This window comes from Momordica charantia (genome assembly GCF_013281855.1).
Source record: "Momordica charantia cultivar OHB3-1 chromosome 4 unlocalized genomic scaffold, Mcharantia_2.0 BLBB01000004.1, whole genome shotgun sequence".
Taxonomy (NCBI): domain Eukaryota; kingdom Viridiplantae; phylum Streptophyta; class Magnoliopsida; order Cucurbitales; family Cucurbitaceae; genus Momordica; species Momordica charantia.
The window spans coordinates 27,604,699-27,617,508 of NW_028275162.1; the positions used below are offsets into that span (position 1 = coordinate 27,604,699).

Below are 12,810 nucleotides of genomic sequence, written 5' to 3' on the forward strand. Positions count from 1 at the left end.
ACAGAGTGAGAGGAAACGAGAGAACGAAAAATGAGTGCAGCCATTGCTGTTCCTTCTCCCAAATCGGCCATTTTAGGGCGAAATCCAATCTCTCGCAAAGACCCTGCTTCGTATTTTCTCGATCGGCCGCTCAAGGGTTTCGGTTTCCTGCCGAAACCGAGGACGAAAGTTGATCCTATAGGTTTAATTGTCGCTTCAGCCACTACGTCTAGCAGCAGCGACAGAAATGTTGGTGAAAGATTCTACTTCAATTTCACTGGATTTCCATTTCCTCTCGGCCCCTTTCTCAATAGGCGCACTATAAGAACTGAGGTAATCCATTTCCCCTTTCTTTCTTTCTTTTGGGTCTGTTCGATTTTATAGAATTTGCTGCAAAGTTGTGTGTTCTGATTGAAATTTTAGAAATGACAGAGCAACGGAAGATATGGGCAAATGGGCCTGTGGGCTTATGTTGTTTAGAATTTTCAGCTTTTGTGAGTCTGGCTTGAAATCTCCCTTGTGTTTTTTAGGCTGTAAAAGGTTCTATATGGCTTTTTGAGCAAGAACAAGCGCTAGGCTTCAGCAGCGTTTCAACAAACATTAGGATGACAGTCATTAAACTCAAATCTGGTGGCTTATGGGTCCATGCACCCATTGCTCCAACCAAGGAGTGTATTCAGGTTCTATTTCTACTTCTACTTCTACTCATTCATATGAATAGGATGAATTATAAAGGAAAAGAAATTGATTGTAGGATTTACTTGTTTTCATATTTCTATGTGCTTTTGAGATTCAAGACAAGGTGCTATAATGGTTTCAAACTTTGTCAATGATATTTCTTCCCCATTTCATATAATAGTCCATGTTCTAACGTATTAGCTTAAGTTTCTATATTTGGTGGTGATTTAATACCTCTTCTTTTACACTACAACTACAAAGACTGTATGTAAGTTGTAAGTTTTCTTATCTTTGACAGCTTCTGAAAGAGTTGGAGGCTCCTGTAGAATACATTGTTTTGCCAACGTTTGCTTATGAGCACAAAATATTTGTTGGTCCGTTTTCGAGGAAGTTCCCACGCGCTCAGATATGGGTGGCACCGAGGCAGTGGAGTTGGCCATTGAACTTGCCATTGGAATTCTTGGGCATCTTCGGAGCTAAGACATTGAAAGATGAGGATTTATCTGTCCCCTGGGCAGATGAGATCGAGCAAAAAGTCTTAAGCTCACCAGAAGTTGGTAATAAGAATTGCTGATATACTATCAAGTTAAAATCTTAGTTGCTAGTGAGAACTAACTTACTTGATTGTTGCAGGGATTGGACCGTACGTGGAGGTTGCTTTCTATCATAAGCAGTCGAGAACGCTGCTGGTGACAGATGCTGTAATCTTTGTCCCGAGGCAACCACCCGAATGCATTAGCAAAGAATCCTTGTTGGCATCAGCAAAGAACGGTTTGGCAGTAAAACTATTAAGCAAGGGAAAGGAAGTCCCTGAAGAGCCAGTTGTTGACAACAAAACCAACCGTCAAAAAGGTTCTTTCCTCTGCCTTCGACATCTCGAGATTGAGCGCGTAGTCTAGTGCTATTATGATTGAATTAACAAGAAGTTAAACTATGTTTGTTCAAACAAACTGATGAATGGTGACTGGTGGTGCAGGGTGGGAAAGAATGGTCCTCCAGATACTGTTCCTTGGGCCTTCAAACCTCTTGGAACCTAATGCTAGTTTTGCTCAAATGTCACAGAAACTTATTGTTTCACCCATTGTCAAAACTCTGGTCTTCAGCAAAGTTCCTGAAAAGGTGATTTTTCTCCTTGAATAGTGTGTGTGCAAAAGGACTTAAAAGGTTCTATAAATCTAGAGATTTTACTCTTCTGTGTTGTGATTTCAGGTCCGGGACTGGATCGACAGAATCGTCCGAGATTGGAAGTTCAAGAGAATCATCCCTGCTCACTTTGCAGCTCCGGTTACTGCAAGTAGGTCTGATTTCTTAACTGCATTCGGGTTTCTCGACGACCTTCTGGGAGAGCGCTATGTCAACCGACCTTCACTCTCTCTTCTCTTTGCATCAATCATGGGGAAGGCTGCAAGTTACTTCCCACCAGATGATATGAAGACCTTATCATCGCTCGACCAGTTCTTAGTATCGGTTGGAGCCGTGAAGAAGACGGTCTCGGGCAGAAAAAGGTAACATAGGAAAGACAATGTCTCAAAGATACCAAATAAATTTAGCACATCCATATGTTTCAGTAATGTAGATTCACCAACCAATGTCCTATCTTTGACATCTGAATATAGAAGGTAATCTGATATCAAATTATAACATCTTCTGAATGTAAATGCAGAAGAAAAAATATAATGCACAATTCATAGTTGCTTATTTTGCACTCTTCTATGATTTCAGAGGCTTTTCTGCTGATCCAGTCCATGCATTCCAAGAACTTGAAGAAATAAAGAAATTTAATAGTTTGTAAATTAAAAAACGAAGAAAAGTAACTTCTAATAACCAATTTACTTTTTAGAAAATTAAAAAATTTATTTTAAGAAATAAAGACAGAGAACTTGTTAGTAGTTAAGAATCTTTCCTTGGGTCCAAAGTCTAAATAAAGGAAATCTTTGGAGCAAGCAAATAGAGAAAATAGATGGTCAACTCTACCAACCATACAAAAATGTAAGATTTTGTCACAATCAAGGTAGGTTATGTAATTAATTACTGATTTTGACTTTTGACTAGAGTATTAAATTTTAGTTGATTGGTCAATATTTCCATCGATATTTTTATATGTCCATGAATTTGATATCGACATGTGAATCTGAAATATAAAAAAATATATCGATATATTATTGATTTGACAATCCTTAATCTATTAAAAAGGATAAAATATTTATTTGTTAATTTAAATATTTCGTATGAATTGATTGTTTTTATAAAAATATGTTGATTTCAACATTTTATCGATATTTCTCTCGATATTTTAAACTTTGTTTTTGACCATTAATATAAAATAAAATTTATAGATAGAAGAAGCTTGAGTGAGTCACAGTTGTTTCATCTTTCTTGATGTTAATTGACCCATTCATATTCATCCCTTTACAAAGTAAATGGCGTTGGCAAATTAAATGGTCTCTCAATATTTTAGTTTAAAATTTTAAAATACTCACTTATTTATTTAAAATATTATGTTTGATTATATAATTTATGAGTACTTCTCAAAAAAAAAAAAATAATAATTAAAAAAGACTTCAAGATGTGTCCTAGTGTCTTTAAAGTAATTATTTTTGGTGGAAATATTTTGATCATAAACGTCTTTAATAATTAATTTTAGTCGAGAATACATCCCTTAACTTATTAAAATATTTTTTTGATTGGAAAATTTTTGAAGATTTAGTATAAGCAGAAATAGACATGTGGGGATTTTCTAAGTTTAATTGTTCCTAAAACAACCATCAATTCAAAGACATGGTGGGAGAATAGGAATCCTAGGTGCATCCCTATTGCTATATTTTGTCTTTTTTTTTTTTCCCTTCTCCACTTACTTATTTGCCACTTCTGCCCCTATAACTTTTATCAGTACATTATTGCTTTCAACACCTTTTTTTTTTTTTTTTAATATGACCCATCATCCAAAAGAAACATTAATTGAAATAAGTTAGGCAGACAATTCAGTTGATAAAAATCAATTATTCTAAAATAAATATCTCTATTTTTAATTAAAAAGTAAAGGACATCTTAAATGGGAGGGTGGGAAGAAGACCTAACATTGGAATTGGGAAAAATCCACTTGACCAAAATTCATCCTCCAAATTAGTGACATTTTAAATGTGAGCCCTTTCTTTTTCTTTATGAATGGTGCATGGCAACAATCTAGGCCATATATATCTTTTCAAAATAAAAAGCCATGTGACACCAAAAGCTGTTCCCACATTATTATTATTATTATTTTTCCTTTGTGGTTGAAAAATAAAGTTAGAGAGAGAGTAGATCTATGGGCAAATTTAAAAGTGAATTTTTTTTCCTCTTCTTACTTTATGTACTTGAAAGTTACAATCTTTTTTTTTTTTCAGATATGAGTTAAAAGGTTGTTAAACCAGTGTTATTAATTTTTGAAGAGCATTGAATTTGAATGGTAAAAGAAGTTGAATGAGATGTTAATGTATTTATAACTTCTTAATTGTAATAAAAGGTAGTTCTACTGCAACTTTATAACCCTTAAAGTATGATATTGTATTTCAAATATATAGAAAAAATGATTCATAGTAAAAATCTCAATTTCTTTTAAGTAAGATAAAGGTAGCTGACCTAAAAGAAAGAACAGCATATCTTAACCACTAAGCTATTGTTCTGATAAGAGTCAATGTACTATTCATAATTGTTATAGAAATTTAGCGGGGAAATGAAAGATTTTCTTCCCTGTATAGAAGCCAAAGTAATGTCATATGGATTTCTTTGCAAAACATAATAAATACCATCAATGGAAATTGAATTTAAAACAAATTAATTCAAAATTTTTATTTATTTTTTCTGTATTATATGTGTTTTAAACTTCCGAAGTTTCAATTCCTTCATTATTTCACACGAAAGTTGTGGCCTTTCATACGAATAATTCCACACAATATTAAATTATTCATCAGAGTCGGTTCCTTCCCCCAAAATCAGAGCAAGTTCCTTTTTTTCCCACTGCAACCGCTTGCTTTTTGTAGGACCCTCTCTCTCTCTCCTTTTTCTGAAGTTAGAATCTGTGTAACCAACGCGGGGAGGAAAAATAAAAGGCTACCGAACGGGAAAGAAAGAAATATTACACAGTTGCTTGCACGATCTCTAAAGCGAATCGAAACCGACAAATTTGTTTGCTGAATAAACAAATAATGGAATAGAAAAGAGACGATCAACTCGAAAAGAGTGGACCCTTTTCTGAATTCCATTCATTCCTTCGTTTGTTTGTTCATCTTTTCTAGGCGTAGCCCCTTTTTCTTTGCTTTCTCGTAATCGCGAGAAGAGGGGCTGAAGATTTTCTTACCCAACAACGAAAACCCACATAATTCGATACTAAGTTGCGTATCTCTGACGCGTTCTTTTTTGTAACGGTGAGCAATCCTTCCGCTTAATCTCTGAAATGGGGCTGTGGGTTTTTGTTATATTTTCCCGTTTGCTTTGAATATTATCGTCGTTTTCCTTTTCTGCTGGTCTGTGTGGAAATATTCCCTTTATCAGTCTGTTTAATGGCTATCTGTCGCTTTCGTCCTGTTTTACAACGTTGAAGATGGGATGCCAATGAACTCATCTCTTATCTGATCTGGGCTGTGCTCTGTTTTTAATTTAAGGTAAGTGTATCGTAATCGGACGGCATTGGCAATGTCTCCAACTATTATTTTATTCGCCTGCTTTATTGGTTCTTCTCGAACTTTGGGTTTTTGTCAGTTGAGTAATTAGATGTTTGGTTGTGTGTGAATCTGTCTGCTTCCAGCTCTACCTGGCTCTCTTGGCAGATTTCCTGGGATAACCTTTTGGTTCTTCGAATGATTTTGCTTCCTATGTTGGATGTCTTACTAAAGTGCAATAGCGTTTTTAAGGGAGTTCATGAGATGTTGTAGCTTAACAGTGGATTCATCTGTCCCTTGGATGTAAATGGTTGCATTAGATTTCTCATGTCCCTTGTTTTGCTTTCTTCCATTTATGTTCTTAATGTCTTAAAGGGTGATATGAATGTTCGATTAATATAATTTTTCCATTTTGTTTTCTAGCTTTTGTCTTGGAAGAAGATTTCTGCTGTAAACTCTTATCTTTGTATATATATGTCTTAAGTTCTGTTATCTCTAAAATTCAATTTTTGAGTTAAGTGCATTCTTCTGGAGGGCCTCATATAGCGATATTCTTCTCACTCTTTGTTCGTTATTGCTTTCTTCAGTGGATTTTGTTCTGGACTGAGGCATTTTATCGAAAACTATTATTGTAATCAGGTCCTTGGTCACCTTCCATTTTTCCTCCTATTGATTTAATTTATGTCGAGCACTTTTTTGTTCTTGCTATTTATGCCCATTAAGTTTCTTTATTAGTAGGCTATTGTTTTTTTTCCAGGTGTTCTGTCAATTCTAATGGCCGAGAAGGGTGATGTGCTGCCAGTGACACCAGAAACGATTGTGGCTGCAGGTACTAATTTGAGAAGAAGCTCTATGGGGGGACAGACAAGTTCTTCGAATAGTGGAGAGAAACTTGTGCCTCATTATTTAAGAGCATCTACTGGCTCCTGTCATGATTTTTGCAAATATGGGAGAAAGCATGCTTTTGAAACCAAGACAAGACTTCCTATGCTAAAAAATGTGGCAAGTAAATCACTCGACAGTGAAAGTTCGGTAGATAGTGTGGTACTTCCTGAGAGAAAGAAAACCACCTCGACTAAGGCCCATGCCAAATTTTCATCAGCTTCCAGATTATCTGATACTGATTCGACCACCTTCGTGAGGCCTGAAATGTTGGTAAAGTCTTCTGTATTTCCAAGTCCAATCCAGAGAGAAGTCCTGAATGAAAGTAAGAAGAAATTGTTGGCCGGGCCAAGACCTTTACCCGAGTCAGGATCACAATCTCCCATCGTTTTGAGACCAATGCAGAAAGAAGTCCTGAATGAAAGTAAGAAGAAGTTGTTGTTTGAGCCGAGACCTTTACCCAAGTCAAGATCACGGACTCCCGTCTTTTCGAGTCCAATGCAGAGAGAAGTCCTGAATGCAAGTAAGAAGAAATTATTGGCTGAGCCAAGACCTTCACTCAAGTCAAGATCACATACAACAAATGCCCTGAAAAACTTGAAGCCGAGAGCCTCTTCAGCTACTAGAAATCCAGAAGATGCTGTAGTTCAAGTTTTGGAAAAATCCAAGGAGAGAAGGTTACCTGAAAAGCATGATGACATTTCAAAATCGAAGTCTATTAAAGTGAAACCATTGAGATCTGCTGGGTCTCCAGAGAATTTGAGAAGAAAAAATGATTCCGAAGTAGGGAAAAGTTTAGTGACCTCCAAAGAAGCTGCTAAGAGAGTAGCAGCCTCCGCAAGAGCTTCACTATCCTCTAACTCTATCCGTGGAGCTGCAAACTTTACTGTGAGAAAGCGCAGTAACTTGAAAGCCGTCCCTCTTAAAACTCGTAGTAAGACGAAAATAGCTGAACGTGAGCAAGTCCGGAGTGAAGAGGTCCAAGAGAAAACCTTCCAGAGTGAAGAGGAGATTCAAGAAAAAACCTTCCAGATTGAAGAGGTCCAAGAGAAAACCTTATACGTCATTAAGATAGAAAATGAGGAGAAATCTCCACAATATGATCAGAATGAAACTGATGATAACATGGAAGCGGTGCCATTTTCACCACCTAAATCATTATCATCGCCACCGACCCCGTCTTTTTTGGCCAATGAAGAAGATCATGATGTATCTGAATACACAGAAAGTGAAGCAGAGGATGACTCTTACTCCGAAGACGATGAACTTGGCAGCATGGAAGCACATAATGTTTCAAGTGAAGGTGGTAAAGAAGTCGGATCCCACAATCTTGGGATGTATCAATCTGAAGGAAAGGATCCTCAATCTACAAAACTAAGTTTCAGAAGGGGAAAAATTATTGACATCCGGTCTGAGAGTAATAGTCCGAGGAGGCTTAAATTTAGGCGTGGAAGGCAACTGGGGGAGAATCAAAGGGCTGTTGATGGCTTTAGAAAAAACTTCAAGAAGGTAAAAGAAGTTGACAGTGACACCAACACCATAGAAACAGCTCCAGAAACTGTTGTTTTAAGGCACCAAGATGTGCAGGGGAAAAAAGATGCGCAGGGCTTGTTCAACAATGTTATTGAAGAAACCGCAAGTAAACTTGTTGAAACACGAAAGAGTAAGGTTAAGGCCTTGGTTGGTGCTTTTGAAACAGTGATCTCCCTGCAAGATGGGAAACCTTCTCTAGACACTGCGAGTTGAGTGAAAAATTGAGCTCGACTTAAAGAATCTAATTGATCCTCATAGAGTGGTCGGTGACTCGGTAATAAGTTTTGTTTCGAAAACAGGATGTAGAACTCGATGAGCTGACATTGAAGTAGCATAGAAACAAGATTGCTGTTTTTAATGATAGGAAGATTTTTGTACACAGTTAGACAGGAAGTGTTGTTTGTGCAGCTGATCTTGATAGGTTTGATATTATTTTTCAGGGTAATCTTCTGCTCCCTAACCTCAAATCTTTCTACTGAATTGACGTTATTGACATTTGAGTTGCACATAGAATAAGGGTAGGCTCATGACTTCATGTGTTTTGAACTATGACAGAGTTATCTGCCGAATTTGGATTTATTAGTTAGTTGCGACTCTTTTCTTATGAATGGATTTATATTTTATTATGTGCTAAAAATTGTTCTTCTCTATCTATTTTCTCACAAGAAAGAAGAGGAATTGATAAAAGAATCTTCTCAAAAAAAAAAAAATAATAAAAACAGTTCAAACTAAGAAAAGTCAACTACTTACTCCATAAAATGCTAAGTTTATGGTCAAATTCATTTGGAATTTGAAAGCATACCAAATTGGATTGGGAGTAGGAGGTGTCAAACTAGATTTTCATATTCAAATAACAAATCAAAAGTGAGATTTTGTTCAAATTTGAGAACTCGCGAACTTAATTTAAAATTTGAAAGTTCAAAGGAAAAAATTTTACAAAACAAATTCTTTGAATATGTGAAAATAATAAATAAACTGGTTCTAGAATTTTATCATTTGTATACAACGAGTAGAAAATTTGAATTTGAAAATCAAAATTTCTAAACTTCAAAATGGACAAAATCATTTTTCCATATTAAAATAAACGACCCAAATGAAAATAATTAGAAATTAGATCTATTTTTTGATTAAATCAATAAATTTTCCTTTCATTCAAGCATATTAGAAAGAAGATGAAAGAAATATTATCATTCCTTGTTTTGGAAGGGGAAGTATCATGAAGTTGGGGCCTGAAACCCATATGGAGATACAGTTTGGAGATGAAGTAAAAGCCTAACTGCAACTTCAAGTATATAAATCTTTCACCACAAACATTTTGAGATAGCAGAGAGTTGCACAAAATCAATCTAAAACAACAAATGAAGCTAAACAATGGATCATGAAAAAGGCAAAAACTCTTCATAATACACCACCAGACATTCAACTGCTATGGATCTACGACTGGCGTGTGTCGATAATTTACCCATCGTCTTCGCCATCTTTGCTGCTACCTCTGTCTGTTTCTTCTCTTTTTTACTTTTACTACTGTGAAAACAATAACAAAAGCTCCAGAATAAACTTCTTCAACCGATTCCGGGGGCTGTTATTGGCATCAGAACTTTAAAGGAAATTTTTGCTATCTTTATGCACTCAAAAATGGCGTCGAGAACTTCCATGAGTTCGGTTTATAGTATAACACAAACACACTTGTTTTGTGTTGACTGATCTCCAGCTTTCTTTTCTGCGTAGGCAAAGAAAGAATATAAATCTTACTCAGTAATCCCATTGAAGCAACAGCCAGAAGGGTTTTCAGATACAAGCAAACCGTTCCCTTAAATTGAGAGTTTATCTTTTCGCATAGTACTCGAAACTAGTTTAAACTTAACACAATTAACTGGTTGTTGTGTTTGATACAAACTTCCTATCGTATTTCCACAGCCCTCGACCCAACATACAAACGATTATATATGCTTATTCATACCAATGCTCAATGCAAAGACATCTAAACATGTCTAAGCGTTTGAAGTATTAGTTTGATTGATCAAAGCCATTCGGCCAAATTTCCAGCAACCTTTGTATACACATTCAACAATTCTTACTCTGAAGTTCTAGAAGATAGTTCTTATCAACAGTGATGGAAAATCCCCAAAAATATCAGATTAATTAGCTCTTATTGATCCAAAAGGAATCAAAGGAAACTTCAAAATACAGCAAAGATAATTCCAAAGTAGCATTCATTCTATCTTAAGTCATTTATAATTTAAGCTTTTTATAGAACAAATTATACCTTTCTCCAAACTTGGTGGTTGGATTACAACATGCATGGTTGTCACACTTCCAGGAATGTCATATAATGGGCTTCTGCAATCATTAAGTGTTCTGTTATTCTCTAAGATTTTTCCTGCACTTATTAACTTGACGTCCTTAACTGTTCTTGGACCATTCTCCTTTTCTGCTCAAACAAATAATCATATGGTTGATCAAAAGAAACTTACATTCACAATATTACGGTAACAAAGTAAAGAAGGGCATATTAAGATCTAGCCCCAGCGCTAATGCAACAGAAATAACATCCTTCTTGCCATTGCCTAACACTGAAATTCTCATTAATATACAATATGGTCAATATATGTCGATAAACCAATGCGAATGACACTAAATCCTACTGAAAATTACTTGTGTGTAATGAATGATATTACAAGATTACTGCCTCAGGAAAGATCTATAAAAAGGAACCCATGACTTTGAAGTGAGCAAAGCAGAGCAGCAAGAAACTATGTTCTTTATGGATATTAACTGAACTGAGCCTACTCGATTTCAGAACTAAAAAGCTAAGTAGAAACAGAAGACTTTTTGAGATATAGTTCAATCATGGATTCAAGCAATAGAAAACAAGACAGCTAGTCGCTCAAGGACCAGGATGCATAAACAAAAGAATATGGCAGGAGTAAAACTGCAGGTGTCGAGAAGCGTGAAGGGCTAGAAAGGCTCCCACAATCCAGTTCACATCCACAAATTTCCACTGTACATAATTTGGGGTGAATGATGTCAGAAACATGTTGCAACTTGAGTTAAAATGAAGAAGAAAATAAGTCAGAAGATCCACAGTAAACGGAAACAAAGAGCATTCTTCTGTTAAGAACTCAGACAGAGTATCAGACATTCCTTGATAGAATTTTCTTTCGAAGAGCCATAAAATCCAGTCACTAACTTCAATCAAAATGGTTATTAAAGATCCAACATGTAACAAATATCATGAGGTTTTATGGACCGATGTACTTCCGGTAACAGATTGTTAGGTGTTTTTCCGTGGTGTATCTTCTGAATTGGCGAGAGCAAGAATGAAGAAAATGCAGAGCTCTACATCAGATCTGAGCTTTGCTTGTGTTATGTTTCGTCTTAAGAAATTCCCCGATTTTGAGTAAATGACGAAATAGATGCCAATATGCTGAAAATGTTAAAACTTAATACTTCAATTACGAACAGAGCTACAAGATCAGCTCAAGCATAGGAATTCAAATAAAATCAAACACCCCCAAAGGCCCAAACCATGAGAAAGATGTTCAAATTTCACACACCTCTTGGCCATTGTGCAAGAATGCTTTCTTTCAAGGTTGCGATGCTTGTGGCAGCCGGGAAGGTTTTAGGACCGATATCAGATCCATCGTTCAATCGAAACTTGATCTCTAATTGATCTCCCACTCCAGCCATATTAACTCGTGCCTTCAATCAATCACAGGTAAATTGGGTTTCCTATAGAAGAAATCAAAGCCCCACCAGAGTACTCGAATTCCGTTAATGAGCAAATAAATTTTTGCTCAGATTCTCACGAGGGTAAGTCTGCAGAAAGAGAGAGAAACCCAGAAAACGGAGGTTAATATCATTGAGTTGTAAATCATAAAAGAAGATGCGGCAATCGGAAGTATGAAGCCAGCTGCAAATGAAAACGAAATACGCTTTGGATTTCAGTTTTATTTCTGGAACAAAAAAAGATAGCGACAAAAGCAATCAGTAGCGTCTTCCAAAAGACTAGATGTATTCGCGTAGATAAATTCACTCGAAGAATTGATTTCTATTCATAAGTCGCAAAAGGCAGGAAAAGAATTACGAACACTGTAAAACTACAGAGCAATAACTCAGGCCGCTAAGGTTCAGCGATTCAAAACACTGATTTCTAGAAATGGGAATTTTCGGAATTGGAAAATTAATTCGATCCTCCAATAAGCTGCCGAGAAACCAATAGAAAACCAATAGAAAACCAACAGAAAACACCCATAGAAACTGATTAACCTTAACCGATACGAACTTGGCTGGAAAAGATTGATCTGGGTAGTTCTCTCTTTCCACAAACCTCGATTCAGAGATTCGAACTGAAGAGAAAACCGATGCTCTCACAATAATAATACAAAAACCAGTTGAAGAGATCAAAGAAGAACTCAGAGACGAGGCACCTCCGGAGTTTTCAAAGTCTTCTAAATCTGGGGTCAATGCCTCCATTCTTAAAAGTGATTTCTTGATATTCACAAAAATTAAAATCGATTACCCAATCATAATATTTACACGTATTTTAAACAGCTCCGAGGAAGTAGAAAAGGCCACAATTCTTAGGGGAAAAAAATTATACATGACCCCATTACCTTAAACAATGCAAGAAATTGACTTCACTCTTTGAATTTAACCCCTTTTACATAGCCAGAATCATTCATGTCGGTAATAGAAGAACCACATTGAATGATGATGGGAGAAGGAGAGAATTTCAGAGATGAAAAAGTGGAGCGTACCGTGCATATATGAACCAGATATTCTCATTTCATACACTGTTCCAATAAACTTTTGAAAAAAAACGATAGAATATACACGCGGCATTCAGCTAATAGACATTGACAGAAAAAAAAAATATATATATATATATACACACAATTCACAAGAAGGTTCTCTAAAATGCCCAATAATTAAAACTAAATTTCTCTAACATTGTGTTTGTTAGATGCTTTTTCAATTTGTTTAGTTACAAGTTGGAGTTGACAGGTTGCTTTGGTGATATAATTTTGGAGCCTTTTAGATTCCTCCGTTTGGGCTTTGGAAGGATCAATCAATTACTTATTAAATGCGATTAAGTGGC

At 35.9% G+C, this 12,810-nt stretch overlaps 3 protein-coding genes across 9 annotated transcripts; 2 read left to right on the forward strand and 1 right to left on the reverse strand.

Moving 5' to 3' along the window:
• LOC111006077 (lysine-tRNA ligase) lies at positions 1-2,355 on the forward strand. Its single transcript, XM_022277822.2, has 6 exons — positions 1-312; positions 510-659; positions 956-1,214; positions 1,291-1,509; positions 1,634-1,776; positions 1,867-2,355. The coding sequence occupies exons 1-6, from the start codon at positions 31-33 to the stop codon at positions 2,164-2,166; spliced, it is 1,353 nt and encodes a 450-aa protein (XP_022133514.1). The 5' UTR covers positions 1-30; the 3' UTR covers positions 2,167-2,355.
• A 2,331-nt stretch (positions 2,356-4,686) lies between these two features.
• On the forward strand, positions 4,687-8,313 carry LOC111006524 (uncharacterized). Of its 5 annotated transcripts, XM_088123532.1 has the most exons (4): positions 4,687-5,060; positions 5,237-5,297; positions 5,882-5,933; positions 6,052-8,313. In XM_088123532.1, exon 4 carries the CDS (start codon positions 6,069-6,071, stop codon positions 7,920-7,922), a length of 1,854 nt encoding a protein of 617 aa, XP_087979658.1. In that variant the 5' UTR covers positions 4,687-5,060; positions 5,237-5,297; positions 5,882-5,933; positions 6,052-6,068; the 3' UTR covers positions 7,923-8,313. The 5 variants fall into 5 exon arrangements, with proteins under 5 accessions (XP_087979658.1, XP_087979659.1, XP_022134207.1 ...); XM_088123533.1 differs by lacking the exon at positions 5,882-5,933; XM_022278515.2 differs by lacking the exon at positions 5,237-5,297.
• A 569-nt stretch (positions 8,314-8,882) lies between these two features.
• MUB1 (membrane-anchored ubiquitin-fold protein 1 precursor) lies at positions 8,883-12,463 on the reverse strand. 3 transcript variants are annotated; one of them, XM_022278348.2, is made up of 4 exons: positions 12,326-12,463; positions 11,267-11,528; positions 9,976-10,140; positions 8,883-9,429 (listed from the first exon to the last, which is right to left on the reverse strand). In XM_022278348.2, the coding sequence occupies exons 2-4, from the start codon at positions 11,397-11,399 to the stop codon at positions 9,374-9,376; spliced, it is 354 nt and encodes a 117-aa protein (XP_022134040.1). In that variant the 5' UTR covers positions 11,400-11,528; positions 12,326-12,463; the 3' UTR covers positions 8,883-9,373. The 3 variants fall into 3 exon arrangements, with proteins under 3 accessions (XP_022134040.1, XP_022134041.1, XP_022134039.1); XM_022278349.2 differs by lacking the exon at positions 12,326-12,463 and adding an exon at positions 11,995-12,240; XM_022278347.2 differs by lacking the exon at positions 12,326-12,463 and adding an exon at positions 11,979-12,238.
• Positions 12,464-12,810: the final 347 nt, after the last annotated feature.

Excerpts from the sequence above, each read along its gene's own strand:
- LOC111006077 (XM_022277822.2), top strand. The coding sequence starts at position 31 with ATGAGTGCAGCCATTGCTGTTCCTTCTCCCAAATCGGCCATTTTAGGG. Across the intron at positions 1,215-1,290 it reads CTTAAGCTCACCAGAAGTTG|GGATTGGACCGTACGTGGAG; the intron begins GTAATAAGAATT and ends TGATTGTTGCAG. Across the intron at positions 1,510-1,633 it reads CAAAACCAACCGTCAAAAAG|GGTGGGAAAGAATGGTCCTC; the intron begins GTTCTTTCCTCT and ends CTGGTGGTGCAG.
- LOC111006524 (XM_088123532.1), top strand. The coding sequence starts at position 6,069 with ATGGCCGAGAAGGGTGATGTGCTGCCAGTGACACCAGAAACGATTGTG.
- MUB1 (XM_022278348.2), bottom strand. The coding sequence starts at position 11,399 with ATGGCTGGAGTGGGAGATCAATTAGAGATCAAGTTTCGATTGAACGAT. Across the intron at positions 10,141-11,266 it reads TCTTGCACAATGGCCAAGAG|AAAAGGAGAATGGTCCAAGA; the intron begins GTGTGTGAAATT and ends TTGTTTGAGCAG. Across the intron at positions 9,430-9,975 it reads ACCACCAAGTTTGGAGAAAG|AAAAGAAAGCTGGAGATCAG; the intron begins GTATAATTTGTT and ends TTGCCTACGCAG.